Source organism: Lepidochelys kempii, chromosome 1 (assembly GCF_965140285.1).
Source record: "Lepidochelys kempii isolate rLepKem1 chromosome 1, rLepKem1.hap1, whole genome shotgun sequence".
Classification (NCBI taxonomy): domain Eukaryota; kingdom Metazoa; phylum Chordata; order Testudines; family Cheloniidae; genus Lepidochelys; species Lepidochelys kempii.
Window position 1 is genome coordinate 231,738,643 of NC_136380.1, and position 15,404 is coordinate 231,754,046.

Genomic DNA, 15,404 nt, shown 5'->3' on the forward strand with positions numbered 1-15,404 from the left:
AGTCTCTCGTTGGAGTCTGTTTTTGAAGTCTTTTTGTTGTAATATTGCGACTTTTAGGTCTGTAATCGAGTGACCAGAGAGATTGAAGTGTCAAACTAGACAGTCTCTACGTAAAAGAATAAATGGACACAAATCAGATATCAAGAATTATAACATTCAAAAACCAGTCGGAGAACACTTCAGTCCCCACTGTTCCTCAGACGTTCTTGTCAACTGCTGGAAATGGCCCACCTTGATTATCACTACAAAAGGTTTTCGTCCCTCTCCCCCACACACTGTATTTTCCACTGAATGCATCCGATGAAGTGAGCTGTAGTTCACGAAGCTTATGCTCAAATAAATTTGTTAGTCTCTAGGGTGCCACAAGTACTCCTTTTCTTTTTGCGAATACAGACTAACATGGCTGCTACTCTGAAACCTGGCCACTCCATTGCTGCCTCCAACATTGAGTGCTATGAGGTAGATGAAATTCTATGTTGATAAATCCAAAGTAATGCACATTGGAAAACATAATCCCAACTATACATACAAAACCATGGGGTCTAAATTAGCTGTTGCCGCTCAAGAAAGAGATCTTGAAGTCATTATGGATTGTGCTCTGAAAACATCCGCTCAATGTACAGCAGCAATTAAAAAAGCAAACAGAATGTTAGAAACCACTAGGAAAGGATAGATAAGAAGACAGTAAATATCATAATGCCACCATATAAATCCGTAGTGCACCCACACCTTGAATAGTGTATGCAGTTCTGGTTGCCCCATTTTAAAAAAAAAGTATTAGAAATGGAAAAGGTACAGAGACGGGCAACAAAAATGATAAATAGAACAGCTTTCTTATGAGGAGAGATTAAAAAGACTGACTATTCAGCTTGGAAAAGAGACAACTAAAGGGGGATATGGTACAGGTCTATAAAATCATGATGGTGTGGAGAAGGTGAATATGGAAGCGTTATTTACCCTTTCACGTAACACAAGAACCAGCGGTCATTCAGTGAAATTAATAGGCAGCAGGTTTAAAACAAACAAAAGGAAGTACTTCTTCACACAGCGCAGCCAATCTTTGGAATTCGTTGCCGGGGAAGTTGTGAAGGCCAAAAGTATAACTGGTTCAAAAAGGAATTAAATAAGTTTATGGAGGATAGGTCCATCAATGACTATTAGCCAAGATGGTCAGGGATGTAACCCCATGCTCTGCATGACTGCCAGATGCTGGGACTGGATTACAGGTAGGGTGACCAGATGTCCCGATTTTATAGGGACAGTCCCGATATTTTGGGCTTTGTCTTATATAGGTGCCTATTATCCGCCCACCCTCTTTCCAGATTTTTCACACTTGCTGTCTGGTCACCCTAAAGATGGGATGGATCACTTGATGATTGCTTTGTTCTGTTCATTCCCTTTGAAGCATCTGGCCTTGGCCACTGTCAGAAGACAGGCTACGGGGCTAGATGGACCCATTGGTCTGACCCAGTATGACTGTTCTTATGTAAGTGGGGTCAATGTAGAGCCTCAGATTCCAGCTTCATGCTTCCATTTTGCTGATGAAACTTGTAACAGGGTTCACTCACCACTGTGGCACCTTCTGCTGCCTGTTTGGGAATTAGCTCTGCATGTTAACGCTTCCTCTTCAGGTGTTGCCTCGCCGCCATCATTCCTGTTCTAGAACCCAGGTCTCTCTAAGGACTGTGGCATCCTCTTCAGCAACACAGCCCCCTGGCCATGTCACACACTGTGCTCCCCACTTCAGGGGGACCTGCAGTCCACTGTTCAGCCAGTTCCCTTAGTGGCAACTGCAGCAAATTGTCTGGCCACTTCCTCATGGCCCCAGCATCATCTTTTCTCTTGCCTCAGGGCCTCAGCTTGCAAACTCCAGCAGCCAGAAGGAGCTGTCTCTTTCTCTCCTGGTCCCTGCTAGCATCACTGCTCTGTCCAGGGTGATGGCAGTTCTCTCAGCCCTTCACAGGCATAGTCCTTCCTCCCTGGGCTCCCAGCAGAGAACTACCTTCCTCTGCCCTGCAGCTCCCTTTTTATATGGGCCTGCTTGGCTGCTCCCTTCAGCCCTTCTTTGATTTGCTGCTTCTGGCACAGCCTCCCTAGGGCTGCTTTTAACCCCTTTTCTGCCAGTGGGGGGCAGCTGCCCCATCACAGAACTCTCCTAGGGAACAACTCTGCCTTTCATTTTAAAGCACTAGATTAGGATGCAGGAAATTCTGAGTTGTATTCCTAGCTCTGCTACAGACTTCGTACGTTATATTGGGCAAGTGTGTCATAATACATATGCACAAAGAAGTCAAATTACAGTTGCATTAAAACATTTAACACGCTGATGGCTTTCATGGTCATTTTCATGAGGTTTTTTATATTTGATGCTCTTACAGGTGAAGATTGCATATGTGAACTTTGTTAATCACTGTTATGTGGACACTGAGGTGGAAATGAAGGAAATCTATGCTAGTAACCACATTTGGAAATTATTTGAGAACTTCCTTGTTGATATGGCAAGGGTAAGCTTTATGATGCATTACATATTACAGTATGCACATTCAAGATAGCTGAATGGGCAATAACTTTTCTGCTTTAACTTCATATGTTCTATTAACCATATTTTCAAATGCACGAGAGTGAAATGAATGAAATCTAATGGTGCATAATTTCGATTAAAATTTTCTTATCATTATTTAACCTGTTTTATCTCAAACATCACCACCCTGGAGATTCTTTTTATTTTTTAAGATAAAGGTATAAACTGGATTTGGCTGGGTTGTGGGTGTGAGAGACTCAGTGTATATCAGCAAGATCCATTTCAAAATTACTGTGGGTCTAGGAGCACACTGACACTTTTGTCGGTGAAACGTATGTCAGATGGGGGTGGTGTTTTCACACCCCGACCGACAAAATTTTACTGACAAAAGTCCTTGTGTAGACGTAGCCTTGGTGTCCTCATAGTTGCCATTTTATGTATATTAGAAACAGTCATAACTGATGGTCTCTGCTTACAAGAGGCCTAGGAGGTAGAATAACAGGTGTTTTTGCAAGTTTAGGAAGATTAAGATGTACTGGCAGAGACATGGGGAAGCTTGTGTAACCCAGGGGTTTACTGTGTGGTTACATGTCCCCTTTCTAGATTAATCTGCATAAGTATAAGAGCCTACTACTAATGCTAATGGAGTTACTTCTTTAGTTTAAGTGGTAGAGGTCCATGCTTTTAATGCTGAAAGCCATGGATTCAATCCCTGATGCTGAACAAGTGTTTGGAGGTGAGAGCTGTTCTGCTTTTACAGCACACCTCTAAACTGGATGCCTGGCTTTGTCCCCTACATTTTATGGCACTAAATTCTCACTCCTTGTGTTTTCTTTAGTTTAAATTAAAGAAGAGGTGAAAGAACCGCAGTTCAATTCTGTGGTGGGCTTTCACACCAAAGTAATAGCGCCTCATGAAATAGTTTCTTTGAAACCTTTCACAGAAAATAGCACACTCCTGTAGTTAGCACGATTTATAGCCTAGAGAAGAATAAGTTCAGATATTTGTGCAGTACAATAGGTGCGGAAGCCTCTTCACCTCTGTGAAGCAGAAAAAAATGGAGTTTTATTTATTTATTTTTCTGCTAAGAGTTTCAGGGAACAGGATAATGCGAGTGTGTGTGTGCGTGCGCTTCTCTTTTAGAGAAGGCCATCAGTAATGAGACCTCTGCAAACCCTACACAGCTGCTACCTGTCTTGTTTCTGTAGCTGTTCCTACAGTGAGGCCTCTTCTGGGCACTCCAGGCTCAGTTGAGAATGAAGATCAGAATTCGTGTTGGAGGGGATTCTGTGCTTTAACCTCTCCGACTTACAGCCAGCAGCATTTTCTTCTGTTTAATCCCCTTCCCCCAGAGGGGTTGCTCTTATCTGACATGGCGCAGTTCTGACCCTCCAGCAGGAGCATTCACAAACCTCTCTTCACTTTATCTCTGTAATAGGACCATTTTTATAGAAGCAGACATGTATAGGGAGGCACTTCCCTACACATTCTGCTACTCCAACCCAGAGACTTTCCTTGGCAGAGACCACCGATCGCGTTAAATTGTGCCAAATGGTTTAGCAGTATGGACATCAGATAGAGGTATGATGCTTGGCACTACCAAGCTCATTTGCACTTAGTCCTCTAATAAGAGAAATTAAACTCCAGATTTTCAGAGGGGAATAGTGAGTGTGTTGTTAATGCATTGTGCTGCCCAGCCCACCAACCATCTCTTTATTCTTTTTTGTGTGTGCACGCACACATGCTCCTTTTTTTTCTGAAAAAGAATTGCAAAAGTGCACTTTTGTGTTGCTCTCCTGCAGAGCCCTCTGGGTAGCTGCCTAATTAGTTCCTTTTCATTTCCTGGTTAGTAGATCCTTTTCTTTTCCCCCCTCAGCTAAAAGAGCATGTCAGAAATGCTCTCTTCTGCTCCATGCTTCAGCCAGGCCCTCTGGATATCCAAATCTTCTAGAATGTTGGGTGTATTTGCTCAGATCTGCTTTTCGGGGCTGAGGCAGTGTCCACATGTTGCAAATACGTCAGCTTTATGTAGCCATCAGGACTGTCAGAAGGCTCTTAGCTTCATGAAAAGATACTATGACAGCTCTCAAAAGAGTTAGAAAGAAGAACCCTTTGATCCTCTATGTTCCAGTGAGCTAAAAGAGCTGCTACGGGTGGGAGGGAAGGGGGCTAGAGGGAGGGAGGGAAATGCTTTTCTTTTAGCTGCTACAACTGCCTGTCAGTGGTGAGTCTGGGAACTGAGTCTGTGTTGTTAGAGAGCGCTAAGGTGGAAGATGGCTAGAGGTATCCTCCAGCTGGATTTCTTTCTTTTTCCATTTGAGAAGTTGACCTGGTTTTTGTTATCAGATTCAAGATCCAGTAAAGGCTGGGAGATAATAAGGGGTGCGGGAGGATCATAGGATTGCCATTCTGTTATGGGACCTGTGGTGGAGGAAGATGGACCCCTTCAGTGGCTTTCTAGCAATGTTTTTTTAGACAAGCGAGGGGGAAATCTTAAAAGCATTTTGCAGTTTTTAGTTTTGACAGTTGGTAAAATCGCCATGCCAGCACCATGCAGCTCCCTGTATTCCTGTTGGGATCCTGAACGTTGAGCCTCAAAGCTACTGGTTCCAGCAGAAATCGGCATGCTGCTTAATTAAAGGCAGAAGAACATCCAAATGGATTTAGGTCTGTGTCTTTTCAAGAAGTTTTGATTAGTAACTGAACCTTTGTTTACCTCCCCTAGAGCTGTGGGAAAAAATGTCACACCTCTACTGACCCTAGAGGGTTTTTAATCTCAGTTTTATGGAATAGCTACTGTTGCTTTTCTGTCTACGTAACCATTCCCTTTCTTGCTGTTGGGAAAAACACTACGCGCACTCCATGCCTTGATGATCTTATACATTAAAATCGAACACGCCTTTTCCAGGGTCCTTCATGCACCTGGGTCTTACCTTGCTCTCTGAAGACTCCCCTAACTGCCTCATGGCAATAATGTGCCTTGTATTGTCCACTCATACAGTGTTCTACTCAAAATTATTTGTATTACAATAAACTGCTTTTTTAAGTAGTGTCCCTCTGGGTGCTCCACTGTAGCTGTGCTTGCATCCCTGTGCTGCTGATCAGAGAACTTTGGTAGCAGTGTCCGTTCGGCCCACACATGTGTTGTCCCCCTCGCTGTGCTCTGCCATGAGGCTAATCAGCATTGGGAGAGCAAATCCTCCACAGTTCCTTCTCAACCGCCCCTGGCTTGAGACGGCGCTTTTAGCTGTCCATTTATTGGATCATTAACCCACTAAATACTTGCTAATCATTCTTTTAATTTCTTTTGTTGCTATTACTTAGTTTCCTTTGGATTTCTTTTTCTTTTTGTTCTTAAATTGTGTTTATTTTAATTTTTATTCACCCTCCTCCCTTGTCCAGGGACCACCTTGGGATGGGATATGCTTGGTTCACCAGGCTTTAAGAGGTGTCTCAACTTGAAAGAGGCCATCCTGGTGATGGACAGATATCCTCATTGTGTTCATTGCCTTGGGGAAAACCACATTCCCCAGAAGTGGTGGTTTCTGCCAGCAGCTGAAACCATGGTCCCAAAAGGACTGAGAGCTGAGACTTAAACTCCTAATGAAAGCAGCTCTCCAACCATCTTCAGACCCAGGCAGCAAGGTTCTTCGTCACTACCCTATACATTCAAGGGCGATGAGCATACAAAGACAACTATGAGCCACTCATACAAGGCTTCTAAAAAGAGGGCTGTGAATCCCCCAGAGTGAGCCCTGAACCAGCTGAAAAAGATCACCAGCTCATTTGGTATCATCGGCACTGACAGCACTGAAGCCATCCAAACGTGGATGGAGCAAAGTTGGGCTGCCTAAAGACCCGATGGGCATTGGCCAAGACAAGGACAGAGACCTTGCCTTGGGGAAGACTCCATCGGCGTGGACAACAGCATTGGTACCGTCAATGGTACGTCAAACACCACTGGATCATTTAACCCAGACTACATCACCAATTCCATCAGTAGTCATCCTAGCACCGACAACCACTCCTGGTACTGGTACCTGTGGCACCACAAGACTTCAGATACTGAAGAGACATTACAATATCTGACATACCTGAGTCTCCTCTACTCGGTACCAGGGCTCCGGAACTGAGTCTGCCTTGCACTCTAGATTCCCCTTAGGTATTGTGCCGTGCACCCCTATTCTTCAGAGGGGAGTCAGACAGTGAGCAGGAGGAGGTGGACTCCTGTCGTTCCTTCCACACAACTTATAGTGCTCGTTACCAATCCGGACCTCCTCAGCCATACCATCCGTCTGATTCTCAGCCTCCCTGGTAGGGACAACAATGGTTCCCACCATCCTAGTGGCCTTACTGGGATCCATGGCAGGCATATAGACATCATGCCTCCCGAAGTTCTAGCATGGCCCACTAGGAACCTATGAAGTGCCCTCAAGAGGTGATGGAGGAACTGGAGGCTGATATTGAGGAAGAGGTTCCACCTTAGACCAACATCTCCTCTTCCTCACCAGGTGAGGCAGTGGTGCCCCCTCCATTGTCCTTTGTAGAAGGTTTTTTAAACTTTTTCAAAGCCTAGCTAAGAGGGTGTCTGACACACTGCAGTTACCACTACAGGAGGTGAGAGAATCACATCATAAATTGCCGGACACTTAGCACTCCTCTTTCTCATCCAAAGTAGCTCTCCCCATCAACAAGGCTATGTTTGAGCCAACCAAACTTGTATGGCAGACCACTGCATGGGTCCTACCAACCTTTAAACAGGCTGATAAATATTATGTGCCAGCGAAGGACACAGAATTTCTTTTCTCCCATCCACCCTTAATTAAATCATTGTGGATGTGGTAAATTCCAGAGGTCTGCAACATCAGGTGGAATCAGTCCCCTATGGTTGGGATTGGAAATGCCTCTACCTATTTGGGAGAAAGGCTTATTCATCTGCCACTCTACAATTCCTCATGGCAAATTTACCAGGCCCTAACAGCAAAATATGACCATATCAATGAACAAAACTCCATTCCTTGATTGAGCAGGTTCCAGAATCTCTCAGAGATTAGTTAAGGGCCATTCTCAGTGAAGAGCAACTGCTGCCCAAGATGGCACTTCAGTCAGCACTCGATGCAGCTGATATGGTGGTGTGATCCATCTCCACTCCCATTGTGATGTGTTGAGCCTCTTGACTTCCCCGAGAAAGTGCAAACAATGTTGGAGGACCTTCCCTTTGAAAGCACAGAATTGTTTGCAGAAAAGACAGATGCATCTCTCCACACTCTTAAAGATTCCAGGGCTATTCTTCAGTCGTCAGGGATTTACCCACCTGGGCAGAAGAGGAAATACAGTCCTCTGCCCTCATTCAAATCTTGCACGGCACACTACCCAACCCAATGCTTTTATGAACAACAGAAGAAGAAGTCTAGGTTCTCAAAATACCAACCATCAGGCCCACAGCCTGCTTCTTCCCAATCATCTACCTCAAAACAAAATCAGTTTTGACTGGTTGGTTGGGGTGCTGACAGACTACTCCCTTCAACACCATCTAACACTGGTCAACCCTTTGCATCGGCTCGCTCTGTTCTGCAGCACTTGGGAACGGATAACATCTGACAAATGGGTTCTGGGGATCATTCGCGATGTCTGTCCATTTCACCTCCCTCCTCAACACCCTTCCCCATTTTTCTTCAGGGACCCCTCTCACGAGAGCCTGTTATATGAGAGAGAGAGAGAGAGAGAGAGACCACCTCCTCAGTTTAGAAGCCATAGAACCAGTACCTCAACATCTATGAGGCAAAGGTTTTTATTCCTCATTACTTCCTGATACCCAAGAAAGAGAGGTTGGAGACGCATACTAGATCTCAGTGCACTCAACAAATTCGTCAAGACTTAGAAATTCAAGATGGTCACTTTAGTAGCAATTATTCCAGCGTTGCAACAGGGAGATTGGTTCTTGGCCCTCGACCTCCAGGATGCTTATTTCCATATTTCAATCATACCATCCCACAGATGATATCTCAGATTTACGCTGCGGCAGGACCAGTACCAGTCCAGAGTGCTCCCCTTTGGCCTTTCATCGGCTCCCAGAATATTCTCCAAGGTCCTCTCTGTAGTGGCAGCCCACCTACACTCCCAGGGGATCATGATCTATCCTTACCTGGACAATTGTCTCCTCACTATGTGCTCCTTCAACAAAGCACTGTGGGTTACCCATACGACTGTGAACTTGTTCAGAAGCTTGGACCTACAAATCACGTACAAAAATCAACAAGAGATTAGAATTCATAGGAGCCAATCTCAACTCTGTACAAGTGAGAGTGCTCCTTCCACAACACAGATTCCTCAGTGTTTCCGCACTCCTAGAGACAGTGCAAGCCCACCATTGAATATCAGCAAGACATTGCCTTCAGCTTCTGGGGCACATAGCTGCGGGCACATTTGTGATAACTCATGCCAGACTTTGCCTAAGTCATGGGTCAGCTCAGTTTACAGGCTGAACAAAGACAGCCTAGACAAACCGCTATTGCTACGCACCAAGGTCATACAACCCTTGAAATGGTGGAAGGACCCAGAAGGTCTGCACGGTGATTGCGTTCACACAGCCTCCTTCGTCACTACTCCTCACCACCGACGTATCTCTCATAGGGTGGGGTGCACATCTCAACAACCTCACAGTACAGGGCAAATGGTCTCCCTATGAAGTGTGTCTTCACAACAACCTCCTTGAACTAAGAGTGGTCAGCAATGTGTGCACTCACTTCCTTCTGCTGATCAGAGGCGTGCACACACACAAAGGTCGTGACAAACAACATAGCGTGCATGCACTACATAAATCGTCAAGGGAGCTCCAGATCACCATCCCTTTGCGTGGAAGCACTAGAGCTGTGGAACTGGTGCATTTCCCACCAGTGTTACAATATTAGCAGCCTACCTACCGGGAGTGCACAACACGACAGCAGACAGTCTCAGTCACAATTTCCCACATGACCACAATGGGAGATGGACTCAGTGATACTCCATGACAAGCTGATGGGGAACACTGATAATAGACTTGTTCGCCACTTACCTGAACAAGAAATGCCCATGATACTGCTTGAGAGCAGGCCTCAGATAACACTTCTTAGGGGACATTTTCTTTCTCTCATGGGACAAGGGCCTTCTTTACACCTTTCCCCCATTTCCTTTCTTACTGAAAGTTGTATTGAAAATAAAAAGAGAGAGAGAGAGCAAATATCAAACTGATTGCTCCTACCTGGCCAAGACAGAGGTGGTACCATTACCTGTCACAATTGGCGACGTGTCTTCCAATCCCTCTTCAACTCGCTTCTTAACTCCTCTCGCAGAACAAAGGATGCACTCTTCATTTCAACCCACAGATACTGCAGCTCAAAGCCTGGCTCCATTGTGGTTCCAACATGTAGAGAGATCCTGCTCTGAGGAGGTACAGGAAGTGTTACTACACAGCAGGAAATGGACTATCTGTCGTACTTACTTACGAAAGTGGACCAGGTTTCAGACCATTCCAGACATATTACCCTGGCATCTGCTACTTTACCACTAGCCTTAGACTATCTACTGACTCTTAAGAAATCTGGACTATCTGTTAACTTGCTCAAGGTACATTTTAGCAGCAACAGCGACTTTTCACCAGCAAATAGAAGGGTACTTGGTCCTCTCGCACCCAACTACATAGAGGTAGGTTCCTTAAAGGCATAGCAAACTTCTTTCCCCAACCCAGACATCCTACCTCACCATGGGACCTGAATTTAGTATTAAAAAGACTGACCATACCATACTTCAAAGCCATGGCCACTTGTTCACTCATGCAACTTTCAATGAAGATGGCGTTTCTGGTCGCCATCACCTCAGCGAGAAGGATTGGAGAGATAGCGGCTCTTATGGTGCACCCCTCATTTACTGTGTTCTTTCCTGACAAGGTTATGCTAAGACCGCACCCGAAATTCATCCCCAAGGTGACTTTGGCCTTTCACATGAATCAACTCATTCACCTCCTGACCTTTTGTCCCAAACCTCACCAGGATAATAGGGAAGCCATTCTACACATGCTAGATGTAAGGAGAGCCCTGGCCTCCTTCTTGGACAGGACAAAGGCTTTTAGGAAATCTCCTAGGCTTTTCCTCTCCATTGCGGTTAGGTCTGAAGGTGCAGTGACATCAGCCCAGAGACTCTCTAAATGTGTCCCGAGCTGCATCAAGCACTGTTGACAGGCTCGTAATTTAGTACCTCAATGTGTTATCCGTACCCACTCCACAAGATTGTTTTCCTCCTTGGTCACCTTCTTCAAGGATGTCCCCATCCCGGAAATCTTCAGAGCAGCTACTTGGGCATGTGCACATACCTTTACAGAACACTATGCCATCACAGTGCTGATGCTAGCTTTGACTCCGCAGTATTATTGTCCATACTAGACTCGATTCCAGTGCTCCAGCCTTCCATGGGGGGTGCTGCTTGGGAGTCACCTACAGTGGAGCACCCATAGGAATGCTACTTGAAGAAGTAGTTACTCAAATTGTGCAGTAACGATGGTTCTTCGAGATGTGTCCCCATATGGGTGCTCCTCGACCCATCCTCGTCCCCTCCACTTCAGTGTTCTTATCATGGACTCTGCAATAGAGAGGGAACTGAGGAGCATTTGCCTGCGCAATGCTGATTAACCTTGTGGCAGAGCACAAGGGAGGAACAGCGCATGTGCAGACCGAACGGATGCTGCTACCAAAGTTCTCTGATCAGTAGCACAAGGATGCAAGCACATCTACAGTGGAGCACCCATAGGGACACACATCTTGAAGAACCATTGTTACTGCACAAGGTGAGTAACTTGTTCATCTCCCAGCAATGACTGGTGCTGTTTGAAGTCTCCATAAATGTCCTTTAAACACTTCTGGCTATTTTGCCAAAGTTTCTGGCTTACAAGGTTCATGTGCCGTTACAGTACTGCGTAATCAGAAAGCTGGATGGCCTGACCTGGGATATAGGTCTTTATGCTCTTTCTAGCCCTGCCACTGAGTTTTTCTCTGTGAGATTGAACAAATCACTTACCCTCTCTGTTCTTCAATTCCCTAGCTATCAAATCTCCTCCCCCACAAAAAAAATCCTCAATTTCTTTTTACCATAAATGTATGCAGCATAAAATGATGAATGTTGTAGAAGAATGTTGTCTTCTAGGACGCTGTACAGAAGTTGAATCATTCCACATTCTTTCACAGCCCATTAATTGGCCTTAAGAAGTACTTCAGTTCAGCTCCAACCCTCTCTCAATGTCCTCCTATCCCCTCTTCTCCTTCTTCCTTCGTTTTGAAAATCTCTCATGTCTTACACTTAACACTGTGACATGATGAATCTACCATGTAGCTCACCTGGCAGAGTGGGTGGGTCTTTGACCGTTTTTGCAGTTTGTTCCTATGGAGGCCTGCTGACTGAATGCATGGGATTTTGCTTTTGTTATATCTGTGCTTGCTTCCTACTTGTCCTTTTTTGTTTGCTTGGTTGGTTTTGGTTTTTAAAGCTCTTACTTTGAAGGAGCTCCATCTTTCCCATCTGGCTGTAATAATTGAAACCAGCTCCAAATTCAGCACCCTTTGAGATCTTTCTCACTCTTCTAATAAAGTAGGTTTATCTTTCCATCTGTCTAAAGTCTCCTCCAACCCACCTGGAGGAATGCTCCTTTTTCCTCCTGAGTCTGTCTAGATGCGTAAGGTGGCATGTGATGTGTGGGCCTACAGGACTGACCAGTGTTATCCAACAAACTCATTTGTTTCATGGCGAGGGAAAGAGTAGCCAACTCAACTAGAGGATCTAGTTCAGGAAAGGTAGGGATCGGGAGGGAGTGGAGCTCCCAGGAACAAAGATAATTAAACAGAATACAACTTGACTACAAGGTAGGTATCTTGATTTTATATGTTTAATACAAAAATTAACATTTTTGAAAAAGGATTAAATATCAGTTCTCTCTCTCCTCTGTGTGTGTGTGTGTGTTTCTCTTTTAAAATGTTCAAAGATCACAAGTAAAAAAAAAAGCTAATATTTTCCTTTTCATTGTAGGTTTGCAACACAACTACAGACCGGAAACATGCAGACACATCTCTGGAGAAGTATGTCACTGAACCAGTAATGAACATTGTGAGTGGCTTCTTCAGTTCTCCATTTTCAGATAACAGCACCAGCCTCCAGGTAAGAAGAAGGGAGACTGCAACAAATGTGTAATTCAGATAATTAATGTGTCATCTTCCACTCGCTGGAGGGGAGTGCTTCAACTTTTTTTCCTTCTTTATTTCCTCTCCCACTCCTCATGATTCACACTGTGTAACACCTCCTGTAAATATGCCCTTGACAAATTGTACTCCTGATTACCCTTATCCAGAAAAGGACTCTTTCTCCACAGAGCTTTACATCTGACTTCTGTGACTTCATTGGGACTTTGCATGACTGATCTCTTTGCAAAATCAGGGAACTTTTCTTTGTGTTTCTAAAAGAGGAAATCTTTGTGGCCCAAGTTGGAAAGTTTGCCACGTGTTTGGGACCCAAGAAATCTCCCCGTTATTTTTTTGCAGTATGCCATTTTGTTTGATATCAATGGTAATTTTGACTGAGAAAGGACTGCATGATTTGGCACTCTATAAGAATGCCAAACTGGTTTATTTTTCATCCTGTATTGAAGAGTGATAACGGTTGAACTGAGTTGTACTTTGATTATAGAGGCTAAAAGTTATGCATGTAATTTATGTGGTGCATAACCTAGGGTAATTGTAAGGAGGATTTTAAAGTCTAAAACTAGTTGCTTACCTTTTTGTTTTCAGACACATCAGCCAGTTTTTATTCAACTGCTTCAGTCTGCTTTTAGAATTTACAACTGTAACTGGCCAAACCCAGCACAGAAAGCCTCAGTGGAGTCATGTATCAAAACTTTGGCTGAAGTGGGTAGGTGCCAAGTTTTTACTTAATAATTCTTCACTGTGTTTTAAATAAGCCTGAGTTGGGATCCATCCATTATTTTTCGGGTTGTAGCATCCTGGAAATCAAGGCACTGATAATACTAGAAAACTGTGTTATAATTTCATAAGAATGGCCATATTGGGTCAAACCGAAGGTCCGTCTAGCCCAATCTTCTATCAGTGGCCAATGCCAGAGGGAATGAACAGAGCAGGTAATCATCAAGTGATCCATCCTCTGTTGTTCATTTCCAGCTTCTGGCAAACAGGCTAGGGACACACCATCCCTGCCCATTCTAGCTAATAGCCACTGATGGACCTATCCTCCATAAATTTCACAATGACAGGTTTCAGAGTAACAGCCGTGTTAGTCTGTATTCGCAAAAAAGGTGCCACAAGTACTCCTTTTCTTTTTGCAAATTTCACAATGTAAGTCTCGGAAGCTCTGACTTTCAGGTCTCATTTCTTCCCTTACTTATACGCCATTTGAATCTGTCTGTTCAATGGGGTGGTTCAGGTGAATGGTCGTGTTCAGTGGTGTAAGTGAAAGTAGAATTGGACTCCAAGCAGGTGGCATTCGTCTACACTATTACATTAAGACCTCATTTTCTTATATAGAAATGATCTTAAACTGGGTCAGACCATAGGCATTCATAATCATTAAGGCCCTACCAATTCACGGCCATGAAAAATGCGTCATGGACCATGAAATCTAGTCTCCCCATGGCGAAATCTGGTCATGTGTGTGCTTTGATCCTATACCATACAGATTTCACAGCAGAGACCAGTGTTTCTCAAACTGGGGATCCTGACCCAAAAGGGAGTTGCAGGGGGGTCACAAGGTTATTTTAGGGGGATAGCAGTATTGCCACCCTTACTTCTGTGCTGCCTTCAGAGCTGGGCGGCCGGAGAGTGGCGGCTGTTAGCCGGGTGTCCAGCTCTGAAGGTAGCGCCCCACCAGCCATCCTTACTTTTGCACTGCTGCTGGCAGCAACTCTGCCTTCAGAGCTGGGCTCCCAGCCAGCAGCTGCCGCTCTCCACCTGCCCAGCTCTGAAGGCAGCACCACTGACAGCAGCAGCCCAGAAGTAAGGGTAGCAGTACTGCAACCCCCCACTCCCTACAATAATCTTGACACCCCACCCAACTCCTTTATGGGTCAGGACCCCTACAATTACAACACCATGAAATTTCAGATTTAAATAGCTGCAATTGTGAAATTACCAATTTTTAAAATCCTATGACCGTGAAATTGACCAAAATGGACTGCGAATTTGGTAGGGCCCTAATAATCATTGTGGACTCCATTCTGTGGTAAGGCACAGCCCATAGTAATAGGTGGTATATAGCTGTGTCATCCTTGGAAACATCCCAGGGAAGGAATTATGGACCAAGCAACCAACATTCCCTCCCTTGTTCCCCTTTGTTCCTGGGGGATGTTGAGTTATTGCTCGCCTGACTCTTATGCTAGCTCAGTTGTTCTGGCCAGTGAGTTGAAACCCAACCCTGATCTTCCCTGATCACTCTTTATTCTCCTGCTCAGGGAAAGGAATAAGTAGGTGCCCTTACATACCCTTTCACAACGTTGGTCCAGGTAGCCTGCCTCAAGGTGTACAGTGGATTCTTACTGCTCTGCCTGTGCACATACTCCCAATCCGAATTTGGCCCTTAAGTCAACTACATAATTTAGTAGTATTGAGCTAGAATTCATTAAGGGCTAGAGTATTCAGTCCTTACTCACTTTGAAACCAATGGTACTACTTGTGAATAAATGCTCATCCACAAAAGTAGCCCCAATCTAGCCCCAAACTAGTAAATGCTCCAGAAAAAGACCTATTAAACAATTAATCCATAAAAATTTGAAGTTTTAAACGGAATTAAAATATCATGTTGTCTGTGTCAAAGGAGAAGACTTTAAATTTTCTTCTGTGGGAATTTAATCCTAAAG

General features: G+C 44.5%; 1 protein-coding gene across 3 annotated transcripts in view; it reads left to right on the forward strand.

Moving 5' to 3' along the window:
• The window catches only part of ITPR2 (inositol 1,4,5-trisphosphate receptor type 2), a 356,350-nt gene that overhangs the window by 171,191 nt on the left and 169,755 nt on the right, over positions 1 to 15,404 (forward strand). For all 3 annotated transcript variants that reach the window (XM_073317588.2, XM_073317596.2, XM_073317605.2), the window contains 3 exons: positions 2,379 to 2,504; positions 12,572 to 12,700; positions 13,327 to 13,447. In XM_073317588.2, coding sequence (XP_073173689.1) covers positions 2,379 to 2,504; positions 12,572 to 12,700; positions 13,327 to 13,447 — 376 coding nt within the window. The remainder of the gene's footprint in view (positions 1 to 2,378; positions 2,505 to 12,571; positions 12,701 to 13,326; positions 13,448 to 15,404) is intronic.